Genomic DNA, 20,190 nt, shown 5'->3' with positions numbered 1-20,190 from the left:
GCTTCTCCTAGCCTGGCAGGAGAGACTGGCCTTTAACAAAGGATCTCATATTATTGCACACAACTCCAAATTCCAGTCCCAGCTCTGGAGGGGGAGCTGAGTGAACACATAAAAGAGGTGGTCTAGATCAGATGTTTCAGTTGAAGCCCCGAAGGATGTTAGGAGTCAGTCAGGTGTATGTGTTGGTGGGCAGGTGAGGAGGGAAGGACTGTTCTGGGAAGTCCTGGGCTGAGAGAGCAGCATGGGCAAAGGCCCTGTGGCAGAAGGGCTGATGCGTTGAAGGAAGTAGAGGAACAGAGCAGCTGAAGCCCTGGGGGCTGGAATTTTCCTATGAGAGCAGCTGAGTAAAAATCAATCTCTTCACCTGTGGGCTATAGGAAGTTGTTGGTAACACAGCAGTGTCCTCAGTGCGTGGAGCTTTTCTTGGCTGATGTCCATTTGGGCAGAGCATTTCTTTTTAATTAAAAACATTTTTTTGTTTTAAAAATTTGGTTATTTATTAAAAAATATTTTTAAACGTTTACTCATTTTTGAGAGACAGAGCATGAGGGGGGGAGGGGCACAGAGGGAGAGGGGGAGACACAGAATCCGAAGCAGGCTCCAGGCTCTGAGCAGTCAGTGCAGAGCCTGACACGGGGCTCGAACTCACGGACCGTGAGATCATGACCTGAGCTGAAGTCGGATGCTTAACCAACTGAGCCAAACAGGTGCCCTCAAATTTATTTATTTTTATTTAAAAAAAATTTTTTTTAATGTTTATTTTTGAGACAGAGAGAGACAGAGCATGAACGGGGGAGGGTCAGAGGGAGAGGGAGACACAGAATCTGAAGCAGGCTCCAGGCTCTGAGCTGTCAGCACAGAGCCTGACGTGGGGCTCGAACTCACAGACCGTGAGATCATGACCTGAGCCGAAGTCGGACGCTCAACTGACTGAGCCACCCAGGCGCCCCCATTTATTTTTAAACTGAAGTAGAATTGACAGTGTTAGATTAGTTTCGGGTTTACAACATAATGATTGGATAGGGAGAGCATTTCTTTTCTTTTTTCAGAGAGAGAGAGAGAGAGCAAGCTGGGTGGGGGGCAGAGGGAGAGAGGAAGAGAGAGAGAGAGAGAGAGAGAGAGAGAGAGAGAGAGAGAGAGAGAATCCCAAGCAGGATCCATGCTCAGTGCAGAGCCAGACTGAGGGCTCAATCCCATGACCCCGGGATCATGACCTGAGCCAAATTCAAGAGTCAGACGCTCAACTGACTGAGCCACCCAGGCACCCCAGGGAGAGTAATTCTTATTTAGGATAGGTTTTTTTTTTCCCTTTGGTGTGGGGAGCAGGGAAACATTGGAAAACCCACTCAACCCATTGCTGTTTGAAATATGTCCACTTTAATGCAAATCTATTCATGCATTCAAGCAGTAACTTAATGCAGCATCTATGAGGTGCCATGTACTGTGTTACGCCCTGAGGATACAACAGTGAGAAAAAACTGACACAGTTCATGTCCTCAGGGAGCTTATAAACTCACGCAGGGGCTGAGATACCAGTCAAGGAAGCCCCCAAATCCATCTGGTTTGTGCTGCAGAGGAGGAGTTTGTGCTGTTCTGCAGGCCTGTGATAGGGAGCTTGACCAGCTGGAAGGAACACTTGGAATCAGGCAAAGAGGAAGGAGTATTCTAGACAGAACGGATGGCAGTTCAAAGGCCCTGCCACAGGAGGGAGCGAATCAGAAAGGGGAGTGGGGGGCAGGCCGCGCGGGCCTTGTAGTTCTCGGTAGAGATTTTGTCTCGATTCCAAGAGCAATGGGGATTCATTGAAGGGCTTAAGTGGAGAGTGACAAGATCCGATTGCATCTTGAAAGGATCCCTCTGGCTGTGGCTAGGAGAACAGATTGGAGGGGAGCCAGAGGGAATGTGGGGAGCCCTGTTAGGTGGCTCTGCGGGGCCCCAGGCCCTCCAGGTGCAATGGCATGGGTGTGCAGCTGGGCGGCCTGTGGGTTGCGGAGTTCAGCCTGTCGTGTGTGGGCCCTGGCTGGGTAGGGAAATCCTTCCTTCCCTCAGTTCTCCTGACTCTGCAGGCGCTCCTTGCGTGGATTTGGCCAGGGTAAGATTTCAAAGTACACCCCCCCCCCCCCACTCCCTGCCCCCTGCCCCCAGAGGCCTGTCTCAGCTACGGTCAGAGCTGCATGTTTATTTTTTTGGAGATCTGGCGGGAAGGGATTTGGAGTGTGGCCTGAGCCTCCTCACTGCCATGGCAGGTTTGGGGCCCTGTAAGATGTTCTGGTCCCATAGGGAACTAGCACTAGGAGTGGTGGAGCTTTAGGGCAAGAAACGCTGTGAGGCATGTGGGACCCCCAGAACACCCCGGGAGGGACCCAGGCTGTTTATTCCTGCAGCTCTAGGAAATCCCAGGGGTTCTTTCAGTTTATCACCAAACACGCAGGTGCTGGGGATCAGAGTTTTGTTTCCTGAGAGGATTCACGAAATCCTTGTGTGTTTTTGTTTTTACCTTGGTAACTTTGCTTCAGAGGATTTTCTTCAAAATCGTTCACCACTGAGGTTTTTCTTTTAGGTTAGGACCACACAGGAGCTGATGGAAGTCAGGGCTACTTGCCTCCAGAGTGTATTTCCTCCTGGGGGAGAAGGGCAGATGCACACTCGTCACTTTTGATAGAGAGAGAATGGCCTTAGGGCCTCTTCCCTGGATTTTTGCATCCTGGGGCCTGCAGAGCCTGGCTAGCTGCTGGCTCCTCCCTGCTCGTTGGGGCGCTGCCCTTCTGGCCCCAGCCTGAGCTGAGTCTGGGGCACCACCCTCCCGGTGGAGCCATGGTCCTTGAGCGGCACGACAGCGATAGCGGTAATAGCGAAATACTCACAGCAGGTAATACCGACGCAGAGAGCACCTGTGTGTGCCAGGCACTGCTCTCAGTGTTTTAGAAATATTGTCATGTACGCCTCACCACACCTCTAGGAGGTGAGTGCTATCCTTAGCCTCGTTGTACAAATGGGGAAACTGAGGCCCAGGGAATTTAAGCCACGTGTCCAAGGTTATACGGCTAGTGATGGTGGAACAGACAGTTTGGCTCCAAAGGCCAAGCTCTTAGCCACTGGCTCAGTTGGCCAGGGACCCCCTGATACGGCTGCTTAGGCAGAGCACAGGGTCTTATTACAGGGCCCCCGTGTTTCCTATCCAAAGCCTCCAAGTTTCTCATGAGCACTTGGGGTGAGGGGTGTGCTTGGCAGAGTCTGTTGGCAGGAGGCGTCATGATGGGGGGGAAAGAGCACGGAATCACACTGGCCTGGGTTTGATCCCCACCCCTAATTAGCTGCGTGGCACCGGGCAATTGCTTCACCAGTCTGTGCCTCAGTTTCCTCATCAGCGAGGGGGACAGAACACGACTCATCTCACTGCGAGGGTGAGGGTGAGTGAGATGAAGCGTGCTAGGAGTTAGGCTCAGAGCCTGCACTCAGTGGCTGCCGGGCAGGGAGGAGTGGTGGATGTGGGGCCCTGGCGGCGAGAACCTCAGGGAGCCTGGGTAGCTCTGGATCCGGGTTCATCCTGGAAACCAGGCTGGGAGCCGCCCTGGAGGCTCCTCCCCCCCCCCCCCCCCCCCTCGCCTGGCTGCTGTGGCTGCAAAGGTCGGAAGGTCACAGCAGCCTCTCCCAGCTTCTCTTTCCCAGGTGGCTTGCTGGGGAGGGCGTCTCCATGGCGACACCGAAGGACCACCTGTTGGAGGAGTCAGGCGCTGGAGAAAAATGACCTCCTTGCCTCATTCCAGCAGCCTCGGCCGAAGGTTTGAGGGGAAGTGGTTGGCCCACGTTGGAACCTTAATCCTGGCTGCCCTGAGCTACCCCGTGGAGGTCATTCTCTCAGCCTAAATGGCCTAAGTGGTGATAATGCCTCGTTAAGCAGCAGCCCTCAGACCTGAGAGCTGCCTCTGCCTCCCAGGCTGCCTGTAGAGGGCTCTCCCCTGAGAGGAGGCACTTAGCTCCCGGGTAAGAGAGCTGGAGAGGGAGGCAGGGGGCTGGGGGGGGGGGGGCTTGAGTGTCCATGGGCATTCTTGCCCGGAAGCCACCAGCAGGGCCTCCTGAGAGAGAGGCTGTATTTGCCTCGTTGTCTGCACTGTTGTTTCTTCCGCCTGCCTGTCTCAGGTCTTTTCTTGCGTGGGGGTGGAGTGGGGAGCAGGAAGTGAGGAGGAGGGGGTGGAGTCGCCTGATGGTGGGCTAAGGAATGGGTCCGGGGGTCTGCGCAGGGGCTGGTGCAAAAGGGTAAGAAGAGAGGCATGTGAGTATGATACGTCACCAGAAGTCCCTGTGAGTGCTCCGTGCCCACCCCCCGGCCCACCGCAGGGGTTCCTGACTTCCCTGTTGGGCCTTGTTCAGACAAGCCCTAACATTTTCCTTTGCCTCAGCTTTGCTGTCTGTGAAATGAACAATTGTTGAAGTCAGTTGCCTTATAAATAAACCATGGTTGCCATGAGAAAGAATGAGCCAGTTATTGTAACATTCATCAGCTTTTTCATGACTTTTGACTGAATGATTTTGTCTCTAGGAATGTATTCCTCCCAAATGCCCACCAAACTTTATGCGATGTTTATCATTGAACTGGGGGGGGGGGGGGTCGGGGAATGCCCCAATAACTTGATGCATCCAGATGCAGGGATAAGTGCTGGCCCGTCAGAAATCATCAGTGGGGTCTATGGCCATACCACCCTGAACGCGCCCGATCTCGTCTGATCTCGGAAGCTAAGCAGGGTCGGGCCTGGTTAGTACTTGGATGGGAGAAATCATCAGTGGGGGAATGAACAGGGTGTAACATGGCGGAAGGAGTGCGTACCACTTCTGTCTCACCCATCCCCTTGTAAAATGCTTTGCCAGCAGTAAATCTTCAATAAATATTTGTTGAATTATTTCAACTATATAAAAATTGTAGCCAAAGAAAACAGGCTTGGGAGAAACTTCTAGAATGTTAACAGAGGTTAATTCTGGGTGATGGATTTATGTGTGATTTTAATTTTTTTCTTTATTCTTCAGAAAACGGAAAAAATAACAATGTGCATGTATTACTCTTATGATTTAAAAAAATTTTTTTAATGTTTTGTTTTTGAGAGAGAGAGAGAGGGAGCATGAGTGGGAAAGGGACAGAGAGAGAGAGGGAGACACAGAATCTGAATCAGGTTCCAGGCTCTGCGCTGGAAGCACAGAGCCTGATGCAGGGCTTGAACCACAAAGCTGTGAGATTGTGACCCGAGCCGAAGTCAGACCCTTAACCAACCAAGGCACCCATGCACCCCTGTTATTATTATTTTTTAAGTTTATTTTTATTTATTTTGAGAGAGAGAGCAAGCAGGGGAGGGACAGAGAGGGAGACAGAATCCCAAGCAGGCTCTGCACTGTTAGTGCACAGCTCAACATGGGGCTGGAGCTCATGAACGGTGAGATCATGACCTGAGCTGAAATCAAGAGTCGGGGGCTAAACCAACGGAGCCACCCAGGTGGCTCTGTGTTACTCTTATTTTTCAGTGCAATAACTTGAATATTATGTTGGCTTATAAAAATATAGATGTACTTTAAAAATCCAAACAGTGCAGAAAAGTATAAAAAAGAGACTGAAGTCACCTCAGTTCCCACCACTGAGCAGTTATAGGTATTAATATGTGGCATTACTATAAGCCCCAGTGAGCTCGCTCTGCCCACATACTGGGATGACTTGTGTGTGGTTTTACATGAGCAGCTCGCAGGATACAAGCTGTCTTGTAACCCTCTTACCCGTTCTGTATCCTGGACATCTTTCCCTGTCAGTACAAACTGATCTGTACCCTTTTAAATGGCTACATAGTTCTTGGTTTCACAGATGTGAGGGAAAGTCAACTAAATGTTGCTTTGTGGGGGGTCCTGGGTGGCTCAGTGGGTTAAGCCTTGGACTTCGACTCAGGTCATGATCTCAGGTGCGTGGGTTCTAGCCCCGCTTTGGGCTCTGTTCTGACGGCCTGGAAACTGCTTTGGATTCTGTGTCTCCCTCTCTCTCTGCCCCACCCCTGCTCTCTCTCTCTCTCTCTCTTTCTGTCTCTCTCTCTCAAAAATAAATAGACGTTAAAAAAAAATTTTAAGGGGTGACTGGGTGGCTCAGTTGGTTAAGCGTCCGACTTTGGCTCAGGTCACAATCTCATAGTTCGTGAATTCAAGCCCCGTGTCGGGCTCTGTGCTGACAGCTCAGAGCCTGGATCCTGCTTCGGATTCTGTGTCTCCTTCCCTCTCTGCCCCTGCCCCCTTGTGCTCTTTCTGTCTCTCAAAAATAAATAAATATAAATTTTTTTTAATTTAAACATTGCTTTGTTGATGTCCATTTTTTAACATTTTTGCTCTTGTAATCAGTACTGATATATCTTTATAATAAAAAAATTAAAACAGTTAAAATTCCTTGTGGTTTGGGGTTTGGGGATGAAGGTTTCAGCAGGATGGACCAAAGGAAACCAGCCACGCTTGCATAGGGAACCAATTTTCAGGGCTTGTTGACGAGGTTCTCGATGCTTGAGGTGCAATTGTGCACAGGAGGAGCAGTTTGGGGTGCACAGGTGAGGCTCTGAGGTGTCAGGGAAGGATATTTGGTTCAATAAAAACCCTCACGTGGAAAAGAGCCCATCTCACATAGAGAGGGCCCCCTTGCAGCATCTAGGCCAGGAAGTGGCTCTGTCTGGGCCAATCGTCAGGGGCCCCATTACCTTGGAGAGGCCTCAAGCCCCTCTGAGAGATCCTGATAGAAGAGAGAAGAGCAGGGAATGAGTCTTTCCAGCTGCTCCTCAGGATCAGGAGCCAGGCTCAGGGGAAGGGTGGAGAGAGTGATGGGTTGAATGAGTTATCAGCTTGTCACGGGCCTGGCCTGGTGGAAGAAGCCTGAGCCCTAGGATCAGACAGCCGTGTCCAGATCTCTGCTCTGTCATTTACCAGCTGGTGCCCTCCGGGAGACACCTGACCTCTCTGAGCGGCAATTCAGTTTCCTCGTCTGTAAGACAGGCACCGTAACTACTTTCCAGCCCTGCGGGAGGATGTACACAGAGCCCAGTTTCTGGAGTGTGTGGAAACTAATAACATACGTTGTTCTTAGCAGATGCAACTCTAGAACATCATCTAGGCCAAACACGCTTCCTAGATGCTTAGAGGAGAGGGAGCTTGCCGATTTTCAAAGTAGCTTGGATTTGGGCTGATGGGTGTTGGTAGGCGAGGAGGCTGGGCTGCAGGGGAATATGGTATGTGTGTGTGTGTGCGCATGTGCGTTGGGATGGGGGTAGTTAGCTTGTTGCCAAGCACGTGAGTGACTCTGACGCGGTGAGAAAGAGGAGGCGGTGGCGTGGATGTGGCCACAGAGCTGCCACAGGGAGATAGATTAGATGTGGAGGTGGTTGAGGCTAGGCCTGGTTGAGATTCTGCCGTGTGTGGCTCAGTGGAAGAACGTTCTGGGGAGTGTGGTAGCTGCCTCCTGGAAGGACCTGCTTTTCTGAGGCTGTGCTAGCTCCCTGTGAAGAGAAGTGGCCTGGCAGAGGCTCGGCAGGGGTCAGATGGCCTCTAAGGTGGGGTTCATGGCCAAGGTGCCCGGGTCATGGTTGGGGAGGGCTGAGGAAGAACACAGTAGCCTTGGAAGGGAAGGAAGGGCCAGGGGCCGGGGTGGTGTGGGGAGAGGAGCCACTGCAGTTCAGGCCTGGCCCTGCTCCAGACAGTGGGCCCCCCTGTCCTCCTCGGCCCTGCCCTCCTTCTCCTCGATGCAAGACTGATCTTGTGGCAGGCTCCTGCCTGTGGGCCTTCCAGGCTCCCTGTCTTCCTCTGCTTGTTTTTTCAGGCCCTCTGTGATCCGGACTCCCATCCCCCAACCCCGTTTCCCACAGCTCCCGACTCCCAGCCTGTCTCCTTCCTCATTCCCCAGGCAAAGGGCCGTTCCCCTTTCCCAGAATGTCCACCCTGTCCCTCTCACTGTGCACACCTGCCTCGTCTTTTAGGTCTCATCTTGGGCCCCGTGTACTCAATCTCCTTAAAATGCATGGCCCACCCTGCTGTCTCCTCACAATAGCCCGTAGGAGCCAGTGCCACCAGATAATGGCATGGGTGTCTGCAAGGGGGCCCTTTTCAAGCACAGGCCATGCTCTTTACTTGTTTATGCCCCATGCTAACCTGATGAGCTAGTCACAGTTATTATCCCTGCTTCATAGATGAGGAAACTGAGGCTCAGTGAGGATTCCACCTGAATAGCCTCCAACTGTCTAGTTTCCAAGTTCTTCCCTGCGTGAATGTCTTGTCTCTCCAATGAGCCTGAGGTCTTTCTGGGCAAAAGCCATGACTTTGGCTTCCACGGCTCTTCCAGCAGCGAGCCTGTGCCCTGTGCATTTCCCTGGCCTCACATCAGCTGCAAAGATGGGTCTAGCTTGTTGGGCCTTGGCATAGACTTGGGGGTCCCGGGGTTTGGCTGGAAAGCACCCAGCCCCATTGATGAGAGGACAGGCTGGAGGCAGGTGGAGAGGGAGTGTGGAGCTGAGCCCTGGCCTGGGGGCCACCCTGGGCATCTCACCCATTTCGTTCTCTCCTTGCCTCCACCAGGGAACTCAACGGCAACAACATCACTCGGATCCATAAAAATGACTTTGTGGGACTCAAGCAGCTGCGGGTGCTGTGAGTAACCTCCCTTCTGCCCCTACCCTTGGCAGTGGCCCTGTGGCTCCTGAGCAGAGTCCTGGCTGTGGGCTGTAGGGTTGTGGGCCAGAGACCCTGGATGCCCTGAGGGGGGTGGGGTGGAAGTGCCAGTGAGTCCTTCCCCAGAGCAGCCACTGTCTTGCACACGGCTGAGCACTTGGGCTCAGCATAGGCACCAGTGGTCGCTGCCTGGCAGGGTCTGGGCCGGACAGATGGGGCGTCTTGTCTGTTGGTTGTATCCTGGAATGAGGGAAGACCGGGTAACCATGAGGAACCCTTAGGTCTCTGACTTAGCCTGCTGGGGCTGCCATAACAAAACACCCACAGACGGGGTAGCGTAAACAACAGAAATTTACTTTCTCACAGTTCTTGAGGAAGTCTATGATCAAGGTGCCATCAAGGTTGTTTGTAGTGAGGCTTGTCTTCTTGGCCACCTTCTTGCTGTGTCCTCATATGGCCTTTCCTCTGTGTGTGCACAGAGAGAGATCTTTGGTGTCTTTTTCTCTTCTTATAAGGAGACCAGTCCTACCAGATTAGGGCCCTACCCTTATGACCTCATTTAACCTTAATAACCTCCCTAAAGGCTCCATCTCCAAATCACGTTGGGGGTTAGGGCTTCAGTGTATGAATTTTGGGGGATGCATTTCAGCCTATAACATTCTCCATAGTTCTTTTGACTCTGTGCCTCAGAAAGACTCTCTGGCAAGGCTACCCCTGACTTGAGACGGTAGATGAGTGGGGGCAGTTGAGGACAGAGGTGACCCCCTTGGGTGCCTGACAGGGGCAGATATTGGAAGTGATGGGTGTGGCTCTATTGGCGTTGACCACTAGCCAGCAAAGGAGCCGTCCACAGCATTTCCCTTGTTGGGCTGGGCAGGGGTGAGGAGTGAGGACTGAGGAGTGAGGAGGGGAAAGGGTGGCTCCCTTCGTCGCTTCCTGCTCTACTCCTCTCAGACACATGCCTGCATTCTGACACATTCAACATCAGACCGTCATAGGGTTCTCACCCCCTACTGTCAGGGTAGTGCAAGGGTCCTGGGGCCTCAGTTCTTTCAGAACTACTTTGCAGTTCTGAGGGTCTTGGGCGGGTCTGGGGACCTTGTGGTCTCCATCTTCCCTGGGGTCATAGCTGTCAGTTGCTGGGCAGGGGTGTCTGCTGATCTTTGACTCCTCCCCAGGCTTCAGGAATCTCTTCTGAGTACAGGAAAACCCTCCTTCCCTCCTGGCACCCCCCCACCCACCCAGGCCTCCAGCACGAGCTCCTCAACAGCTCGGGCTTTTGGAAACAAGGTGGAAGAAGAGAAGTGTGTGGTGGCAGCTTCTGCCCCTGTCCTATCCCCAAACCTCCTCTGAGGTCCGTGTGGGACCTCGAGCCACCCGCCTGAGAGTGGACAGGAGAAAACCACAGGGAGAAAAATCTACTCGACGGTCTCCAAAATTCCCACGCAACAAGCAAACTGCCTGCCAGCCGGATGTTCTGGGCTGTAGGGCGCGTTGGTGATGAGGAGGTGCAGTCTCGTGGAGCCAGGTGGTCGAGTGGGCAGCAGATGGGGCCAGGCGGTGTACGAGTGCGGGCAGAGGGGTGCTGGCTGCCAACTGCAGTGTGTTTGCTGCACGTGTGGGCTTTGCCCAGTTGGCACGGGCTCCCCGCCCCCTGCTACCGGCCCATCCCCCTGCTCTGCCGCTTGGACGTGTGCCCTCTGGGCTGAAGGAGGGCACGTGCGCCAGCAGCCTGGCATTGACCCCTGCTGCCTGGGTCCCAGCTTCCCAAGACGAGGATGTCTTTGGAGCCGTGGCCCGGTGCTCTGGGATCCTGTGACCACGGTGGCCGCTTCAGAGGGATCGGCATGGGCTCGGGGGCTGGAAGTGCATCTTGCTGTCGGGGCTGAGCGTGCCCACCAGCCCTGTCGGGAATTTGCAAGCTTGTGAGGCAGTTTGGTCCGCTCGGGCCGGGACGCGGGTCTGCGTGTATCTCCGGCCCTGTTCCTGTTTCACTCCCTTGTGCCATCTGCTGCTGAGAGTTCCTGTCCAACACCCTGCAGCTGTCCTGTCTCTTTGCCTCCCCAGGCAGCTGATGGAGAACCAGATTGGAGTGGTGGAGCGGGGGGCTTTCGACGACATGAAGGAGCTGGAGCGGCTGTAAGTATCTGTGGGCACAGGCTTGGGGCGGTGGGGTGGCGCCGGGGGCACACGATGGCTGAGTCTGGCAGCGAGGGCCGTGTGCGGGGAGAGGACTGCACGCCCCGCCCGCCTCCCACCTGCTGATGGGAGCCAGGGGGAGCCGCAGCCATGGAAGCCGTCATGGCATTGTTGTCATGAGATGACAGCAAGGACAAAGCTGGAGGGTGTCCGCACCCCGTGCTCTAAAAGCAACTGTCTTTGTTGGTTTTCCCTGAAAATACATCATGGCAAAAAATCCATGCAGTACTGAGGAAGTGAGATGGCTTCATATCATCTCATACCCACTGATTTGTGTAGCCATAAGGAAGAAATGGTGTGCCAAGGGGACCATCAGGGAAGGTACAGTGGCCGGCCACCTGAGGATTTGTGTCTTGGGTGTTCAGGGCCACAGCACAGAAACCGGAAGGTGGAAATGTTTCTGATGTACATGGTTTGCTCCATACGGGGTTTTTGCATTTGAAAATGGGTCTTGATCAATTTTTTCATTTCAGGTTGGCAGTAATGAAAAGAAAAGGGAATGTGGTACGAGTGAGGTGGGGGATGGACACTCAAGTTCACGGTGGTCACTGGTCTCATTTTTTTTGCTTTGGTTTGGCTCTCAAGAGGTGCGCAGAGTCCTGAAGTTCATGCCCTTCGAGCCAGAAAGTCCCATTTCATTTTAAGGAAATAATCAGAGATGTGGCTAAAAATTTGTATATCAAGGGGATATTCATGGCACATCATTTAAATACAACAAATACAACAAAAAATGGAAAACCATTCTGGTGGAGACATAAGATATCAGATCACATTTGTCAAGAACAGTTGAGACCATTGGAATGTGCTCACAATGTAATATTAAATGAAAAAGGCAGGAAGTGACATTTATGTAAATTAAATCAGCTTGTATGTACATAGAATACAGGAGGAGGAAAATCATTGGGAATATTAACTCTCATTACACTGAGTGGTGGGATAATTTTGTTCTTTGTGCTCATCTTTTTGATGAATTTTCTTACAATGAGTTTATAATTATAATTATAGCTACTGTTGATTGCCTTACTCTGTGCCAGGCGCCAAGCTGAGCTCTTTGCCCTACTGTATCTCATTTAATCCTTAAAACAACACAGTGGTCAGTGGTGTTTTATGGATGAGAAACAGAGGTGCAGCGCAGTTAAGGCACTTGTGTTATTAAGTGATTATTAAGAGATTAAGGGCAGAAGAAGGGATTAGAACCCGGATCATTTTCCCTCCAAAGCCCGAGATCTTAATGACTATGACCTCATACCTCACTCTTCTCTTTTACTTCAAAGAAAGGGAGGCATTAAATAAAGGGAGAAGAATATGGCTGTCTTCTTGCCTTCCTGCTGCCTGGAAGACATTCAAGGCGATCTTTCTTTTGTGTTCTTCATCCAGGCCTAAACCTGAGCAATAACGAGGCTGCCGCTAGGACAGATGATTAGTCCTGTGTTTGTTTTCTTGAAAAGGCTCAGAACAAAATATGTCCTTGTGACTTGGCTGGGAGGGCCTGGTTGGGACCTAACCCACTGAGGCTCTGGCTGGGGGATGCCCTGCCCTGCAGGAGGAGAAAAGGTGGGCGGGGGTCTACCCACGTTGGGGGTGGCCCAGGTCATGCCTGCTGCTGCCACCAGGATGGGGCAGGGACCTGCAGGTTCCTCGCCGTGCTGGGTCCCTCCTTTGGCGTCCTTTGATTTTCTACTTTAAACTGGCTATTGGATTTTTTTTCCCTCTTAAATGTTTTCAGAAATTGAAGCCAGAAAGATGAGAAAGTCCTGGGGGAAAACAAAACAAAACAAAAAAAAACAATGATTACCAGACAGTGTAAACACAGGATTAATTTACTGGACAAGGTGAAGGAACTTGAGGTGATCTGATGTCTACTCCTGTTGCTTTAAGGATTATATTGGTGGTTCCCCCCCCCCTTTTTTTTTCCAAGGCAGTGATGTGTTTCCCTAGGAGCCCTCCCTTTTGAGTAAACCTCTTCCAGCTGGTCTAATTGTCTGTGCCGTGCTAGAAAATGATGCCTTTCTCACATATCAGACGAAGAGCGACCTCCGAGGAGGTTACCACAGACCAGTTACTATTGGCTGCAGAGAACTACATTTCTTCCTCCCTCCCAGTGAAAGAAAGCTCTTGCCAAGTTGGTTTCTCATCGCCCAGCACTGTTGAAGGGGATGGTCATGTGAGGCCCAAACTGTGCTGTAGTCTGGAGGGCGGGGGCTGCCTCATACACTTGTGCTTCTCCAACCTTGACGTGCACGCAGATCACTGGGGGATCTTGTTAACATGCAGACTCTGACTCAACAGGGCTGGGGTACGCAGTGCTTACCAACTCCCAGGTGAAGCCCCTGCAGATGGTCTGTGTGAGCACCAAGGTTCTATATTTATAGGTGCCACAGCCCCAGTGGACTGGCCTCCGGTGCTCTGGTGTAGAGAACTAGGTGCTGAAGGTGGCAAGAAGCATCTGGTTAGGCATCGCTGCCTTCCTGGGACGAGTCCGGGTCCTTTCTGTATTGGGTCTTCTCCGCCAGGCCACCTTCCAGGACCAGACTTCCCGCTCCTGCCTGTGTTTACAAAACGGGGAGTCGTCTGTCCACCCGTGGAGCAATTAGAAATGATGGGCATACTAGTCAGTCATTAAAAATAAAGGGGTCGTTCTCTATCGTTTGGCATGAAAAGACATCCACAAATTGTTGAGTGAGGAAAATGCAGGTGGCTGAATACTTTTTCTTCTACTGCTTGAAGTTTTTAAAGAATTAAGCAATGTGTTTTCATACATAATTTAGAAAATCGAGAAAGCTGTTTTCATTTTGAAAAAAGACTTAAGCAAACACTAAAAAAAAAAAAGTTAAGTTGCCACGGAGGCAAATGTGGATGAAACAACAAAAAATCAGGACCTTGTGGCTAGTCCTACCCCATAAGGGTATATCTCACATTTCAAGTGTAGTCAGGTATTCAGCTCGAAAACCAAGATGATATTTGAATCAGTGCCTTCTAAATTACAAAGGGTCATGCAAATGTAATGATGATGATGATGATGATGATGAGCAAGGGAGGAAGTCATGGAAGGTGTCGACGCCCACTGTACTTCGGGTCCTTGGTGGGGAGCTTTCACAGGCGCTCTGTGCTTCTCCTCCCCAAGTGTTGGATGGTGGATTCCCACTTTATAGATGAAGAAACTGAGGCCCTGAGGAGGTAATTTCCCTGGGGTTACACAGTGACTTTGTTAAAATTTGAACCTTGTGCCCTCTCACTCTGAGTCCAGTGCTTTCTGAAAAGTCTTTGGATTTCCTGGAACTCTTAGGCAACTTCCAACTCTTCCTTTCTTCTCTTTTTCAGACGACTGAACCGGAACCAGCTGCACAGTTTGCCAGAGCTGCTGTTCCAGAATAACCAGGCTCTGTCGAGGCTGTGAGTGACACTGTGGCCAAAACGCTATCTGTGGTCTGGTCCCTCACCCTGTGGGAGGGGCAGTGTCTGGTCAGGGGGACCCAGAATTTCCCATGACGGTGACCTCCTGCTCCTCACCTGTCAGGAGTTGCACGGGGCATCAAAAGTCGGGCCTTTTCTGTAGGAAGGTGCTGCGTGGGGGCATTTCTGTCTGGTGAGCACTTGCAGAATCCACGACTCATTCAGTTCTATGTGCTGCCTCTGACAGTGTGGATGTGAGAATGTTCTGGGAGTGGACATTGTTGTCAGCTGTGATGCCAGGCTTTATAGGGAGCACTGTCTTTGCGCATCTGTCTCAGCCTTTGGTAACTTGCCTTGGGCCGAATATTTATTCGTTCAACTAAGCCCTTCTCGGACCTATTTATATTTTCAGATCGGGGTAATGAGGTCTGGAAACTTAGTAACCATGGCATAAAGTCGCACTTTTATCTGCTATAAATGTACTTCTTCCAAGTTTAAAGGGTAGTGGCTAATTCTGCTACTCTGTGATGTGCTAAATTTGTCTGTAATTGTTCTAGAATTTGCTTCTTTTTTGGGATCTTGGGTTGGAGAGGACCTTAGAGATCATCTAAGGAATCTCTTCTGCAGCTCCTTAGCCTGTGGTCCTTCAGTCTTTGCTTGGCTACCTCTAATGATGGAGAGTTCACCACCTCCACAGTCAGTTGCATTATTGCACAGATCTGCATGTTAGAAACATTTTGTTAACTTTGAGCCCCAAATCTGTGTTCCAACAATTTATGTTTTCCTTCACTTTGCTTTCCATAAGTATCTACAACAACTGTGTCCTCTTGTTAGATTTTTAAAAATGTTTACTTATTAATTTTTTGAGAGAGAGAGAGCGAGAGAGAGAGAGCGTGTATGAACAAGGGAGAGGCAGAGAGAGAGAATCCCAAGCAGGCTCCACGCTGTCAGCATAGAGCATAGAGCCCGTCAAGTCCATGACTTGAACTCATGAACCAGCGGGATCGTTACTTGAGCTGAAACCAAGAGCTGAACATTCAACCGCCTGAGCCACCCAGGTGCCCCTCTTGTTAGATTTTGGAAGGGCTGTAGGGATTTTGAATTTTAGGTTGGGAGGTTTTTGAGTTCTTTCAGTTGTCATTAACAATATGGTTGGGACCTGCATGGCCAACAGAGCACCATGTGAGGAAGTGAGGTTGCTGGTCTTCCCTGAAGAAGTTTATAGGCAGCACCGAGGAAGAGGCAGCAAGTGACTTAGACAAGACTGAGGGGCAGGGGCTGGGTGGGAGACGTCACCCTAGGGCTGCCTGAGTGCTGATGGGTGTGACTGGGAGTTTGGATTAAGCACAGCCGGTTCTTTCCACGTCTGTCACGATTTCCAAAGCTCTTGATTAGCCTGTGTCATTGAACCTGCCTTCAAGTTTTTGTCTTTGAGCTGTCCAAATGGTCTCTATGGTCATTTCCCGTTTCTTCCTCCTTCTGTCCTGGAGGATCTCCATAGTGACCCTCAGTGATGACCCCTTCTGCTGGTCTTCACCACCCCTGGGCTTGAGCCGGGCCTTCTTCAGTCCCCCATCACTTGGTGGGTTGGTGCTTTCATTCCAGGCTGGGCATACATGGTGGGCACTTTACTTAGCTGCTGAAGGTGCATGGTCCTTCCCAGCAGATGCGTCCGCCCTAACATCTCCCTAACCTGTGCTTTAACCTGAGTTCTGTGCTGTTACTGGTCACGGGCAGGTGCTGGCCTTGCCCTGCCCTGGCTCCAGCAGCTCCTGTTTTCTCTGTGCTGTCCTTTCTAGAAGCTGGCTCTCGCAGGTCTTATCACAGCTCCGCCTCTGCAAAAATTCATCCCGAACATCTTTTCCCTTGGTGTCCTCCTGTACTTTTCTTTTTGCTTTCCCCAAGCCCTCTTCACCTTGCAAAAGTCTGCCCTCATGCTCCCAGCATTATCTGTCTGCTTGGCTTCCCTTCCCCTCGGCCATCCTGACCCACTGTCTTCCACTGACCAGCGTTCAGAGTATGTGTCTAGTGCATGCTTGCCGTTGAGCTCTGGGCACCTGCTTTGATCCTCTCTCACTTATGTTATGAAACATTTTATTTATTTATTTAGAGAGCAAGTTGGGGAGGGGCAGAGAGAGAGATAGAAGGAGAGAGAGAGAGAATCCCAAGCAGGCTCCTCACTGCCAGTGCAGAGCCTGACATGGGGCTTGAACCCACGAGCCGTGAGATCATGAACTGAGCTGAAATCAAGAGTTGGACGCTTAACCCACTGAGCCACCCAGTCACCCCAGACCTTATTCATCTTATAGCTGAAAGTTTGTGTCCTGTGATCTACCTGTTCCTATTTTCCCCCACCCCCAGCAACCACTTTGCCATTTGCCATTTTCTGTTTCTATGAATTTGACTTTTTTTTTTCTTTAGATTCAACATATGAGTGATACCGTGGAGTACTTGTCTTTCTCTCTCTGGTTTATCTCACTTAGCAAAATCCCTCAAGGTCCATCCATATTGTTACAAATGGCAGGATTTTATTCTTTTTCATGGTTGAATAGTATTCCATTACATATATATCACATCTTTATCCATTCATCCGTTGATGGACACTTAGGTTGTTTCCATCTCTCATTTATTTTAAAATACCCAAGATCCCCTCATATGAATCTAAATTCACAAACTTCCCGCCTTTTGCTTGAGATTACTTCTAACCCTATTCATATTTTGACATCTTTGGCCATAGCCTTCCACCAGCTCTTGGGGCTAAAGGGGATAGGATGGCTCCACAGGGGTCTTTCTCCAACTCTTGGGTCTACCTTTTACCAGGTGCCTTGGTGCCTTTTATTGGTGTCCTGCCTGTCCGTGGGCTCCCCTCCTGTCAGTGGTGACACAGTGTGGTCCATGTGGCTGCCTTCTTGGCCTGTGTCTAGAGAGCTTGGATCCCTGGTGGAATGGGAAGGTAGCCTGGAGGAGAAAATCAAGGGTCAGGTGGTCCTGGATTTTTCAAGGTATAACGCCAGATGATCTAACTTCCTGGGGCCTGCTTTTCTTACCGGTACGCTGTTGGGCTATCAGGAGGCTGAGCTGAGATCGTGCACGTAAAGCATCCAGGCCTGCAGCCGATGTCCATTGTGCTCTGGACAATGTTGGTGAGTGAATGGCCCTGCAGTGAAGCTGGCGCTCCCGTGTCTCGTCTGACACCTGTGACCCTGCGAGGTGAACAGAGTGTCATGGTTTTATTGCTGTTGAAAGTCAGGAAAAAGTCAAAGTTGGAGGGGTAAAGCGACCTCTTCAGGGTCAGTACTGAAGCCCCTTTGGACTCCCCACCCAGTGCTCTTCATGTTTTACTGGAGAAAAGCACTTCTATGCCTTAACAAATATTAAATAGCTGAGTTTTATATCCAAAGGCTGGCACAAGGAGCTCCATTCAAGGAGTGGAAAAGCCATTGAAGGGGACAGGAGTCTGCCTGACTCATGCTCTTGGAACCCTATAAGGCTGGGAGCTGGAGGCAGTGGCCTCCAGAAACATTGGATGTTCTTACCCCAGTGGCTTGGGACTGGCTGCCTTGGGGAGGGGCCAGTCAGCAGTGAACAGAAGGACTTCCAGGAGATGGGCCCTCCCGATCGAAGGCTTGGTGGCTCTTTGGGGAATATTTCCAGGCTCTAGAGCCAGAACCTTTCCCAGTGCCTGCTGCTTTTTCTTTTTAGGCAATGGGTCCTTAACTCTTGGGAGGAGATGTTTCTTATCCAGGAGCATAGCCAGACCCGGGTGGAGGGGGACTGCTTTCTCTAGCTCTCCTCTAGAATATTTCTTAAGCTCATCTGTAAGCACAGGTGTGCCAGCCATCAGGACTTTGAGGAGAACTCCTGTGCATTTTCCCCCTTAGGTCAGCCCAGGACTTGAGTTCATGACTGGGCCCAACTTGGTTTAGTGCAGCATGGTGCCCCTCCAATTCAGGCCATCTCAAAAGTGCACATTCTGAGGGAAATGGTTAAACAAACCCTTTGGTTGATCTGGTTGTTTGTTTGTGGCGTGTGGCCTCACTGAGCTTTTTACCTTTGTTGCTGTTCTAGGGAACAGTGAGGAGCAAATGCTTAGAGATTTATTTGCTATCATTCTTTGTCCCACCTCCACCCTGTCTATTGACTTGAACATCTGGCATTGCAAAACACCTCTGTTAACTCTCCCAGTCCACTTGGTCTGTCCAAGCAGCACTTGGGCACTCTCGGCTGCAGAAACAGGAACTCCTGCACGCTGGTGACGGTAAGGGTGTGGTGGGGTACTTGAAGGGGACAACCAGCGGACTCAGTTTCCCCAGGACAGGAAGTGAAGTAGAGCTGGGACCAGGACTGAGATGTGAAGGGTGTTTCTAGTTCTTTCTGAATATCTACTTATTATGGGCTTATGGACATCATCTCAGTTCCACCATGACTCTGATTAGCCACAGTGCCGACTCCCCTCCTGCTTCTTCTGACTTTGGAGTTAATGCCCAGGTCTCAGGTCCTAACTCCAGATTTCTGGGGAAAGAATCCGATTGGCTCACCTCATGACCTCATGATTGGTCATGAGATCATCCCCAGGCCAAGGAGCTGTGTTGGGGGTTTGTGGGATCACCCGGTGTAGTCTTACCATGGAGCCTGCTCCTCCTCCAGGACCTGGAGGGGGACCACATTCCCTTAAGAGCCAGGGAGAGAGGGGAGGCAGGGCCTGGCGTTTCTGGTCTCTCACCTGTTGACCTCCCCTCTGCTTTAAGGGATCCATTGCTAATCCTTTTCACCGGGAGCAAATTATGGACTTTCAGCAGAGGCCATTATGCTAACTAGGCATGAAAACAGGTTTGAGAGAGACCAAATACGTAGGGTAAGGTGTGGTCACAAAGTGACTGGCGCACTTTGATGCTACAGCCCACATTTATGTTGATGTTGTCAATGTGGCTGCAGGGTTCCTGTTCCTGGCTATTCTTCAGTAATATCTCCCCCTGAGTTGGGTTGGTCTGTCCATCTCGTTCCTTACGCGGGACCTGAGGCTCAGGCGGTGACTTGGCTTGGACCACAGGGCAGTGTGGTGATTGGGTTGGAATTAGACACCGGGCCTTTGAAGGTCCCGAAGCTCACATTTGGGGATCGAGCCCAAGGAAGTAATAATACATGGGTGCAAACATGTTCACTGCAGTGTTAATTAGAATTTGAAACACAGAATATTCCTCTATTGAAATATAGAATATTGAATATAGAAATAACCAAAGTGTCCAGTGTTGAGGGAGCAGTTAAACAAATTCTGGTGTATCTATTTGATGAGATATTTATATCACCAAAAGTGGTCTTTATGTAAAGCAATGCAGATAAATGTTTGTGTTATCAAAAGTCAGGATGCAAAATTGTACTGACAATATAACCACTAAAGAAATCACTCTAAAGAAAGCACAGAAACAGACTGCAAACTGCCAACAGGGGTGGTCTCTGGGCGACTTTTTTCCTTTTCTCTATTTATTTCCCAGATATTCTGAAAAGAAGCATGTGTAATTTCTATGGTAGGAGACCTCCCAGCTTTTATAAACGATGGCAAGCTTCTGTGGTCTGAGTTACAGTGAGTGCTAGGTATGTGATGTTGGAGGACTTCCTGTAACCCCATCGAGCACCGTTTTGCTCTTTTATCAGATAAAGATAATACCGTCTACCTCACAGGCTGTTGTGGGGATTGGAGAAAGGTGTAACCCACTCTCGTGTCAGCTGTAAACTTTGTGGCCTGTGGTACATGCTCAGGAAATGTTAGGCGATTCTACGTAGGGATTGCTTTGGAGGTGGCACTACAGCCTCTAAGTTGACCCTACACTTGAGCCTTTGTCCTCTGCTGGTGATTTATCCTCATCTGTCTTAACGCAGAGCCATCCTTTTGCTTTGCAGGGACCTCCCCCAACAGGTTTAACATTTTTTTTT

The 20,190-nt window shown here is 50.6% G+C and overlaps 1 protein-coding gene across 1 annotated transcript in view; it reads left to right on the top strand.

The window, feature by feature from the left end:
* SLIT1 (slit guidance ligand 1) overlaps positions 1 to 20,190 on the top strand; it is a 174,302-nt gene that overhangs the window by 13,870 nt on the left and 140,242 nt on the right. The window contains exons 2-4 of the mRNA XM_045438409.1: positions 8,575 to 8,646; positions 10,735 to 10,806; positions 14,188 to 14,259. Coding sequence (XP_045294365.1) covers positions 8,575 to 8,646; positions 10,735 to 10,806; positions 14,188 to 14,259 — 216 coding nt within the window. The remainder of the gene's footprint in view (positions 1 to 8,574; positions 8,647 to 10,734; positions 10,807 to 14,187; positions 14,260 to 20,190) is intronic.

Source organism: Leopardus geoffroyi, chromosome D2, assembly GCF_018350155.1.
Source record: "Leopardus geoffroyi isolate Oge1 chromosome D2, O.geoffroyi_Oge1_pat1.0, whole genome shotgun sequence".
NCBI lineage: Eukaryota > Metazoa > Chordata > Mammalia > Carnivora > Felidae > Leopardus > Leopardus geoffroyi.
The sequence above is the reverse complement of the archived record's forward strand: the minus strand, read 5'-3'. Positions and strand labels throughout refer to the sequence as shown.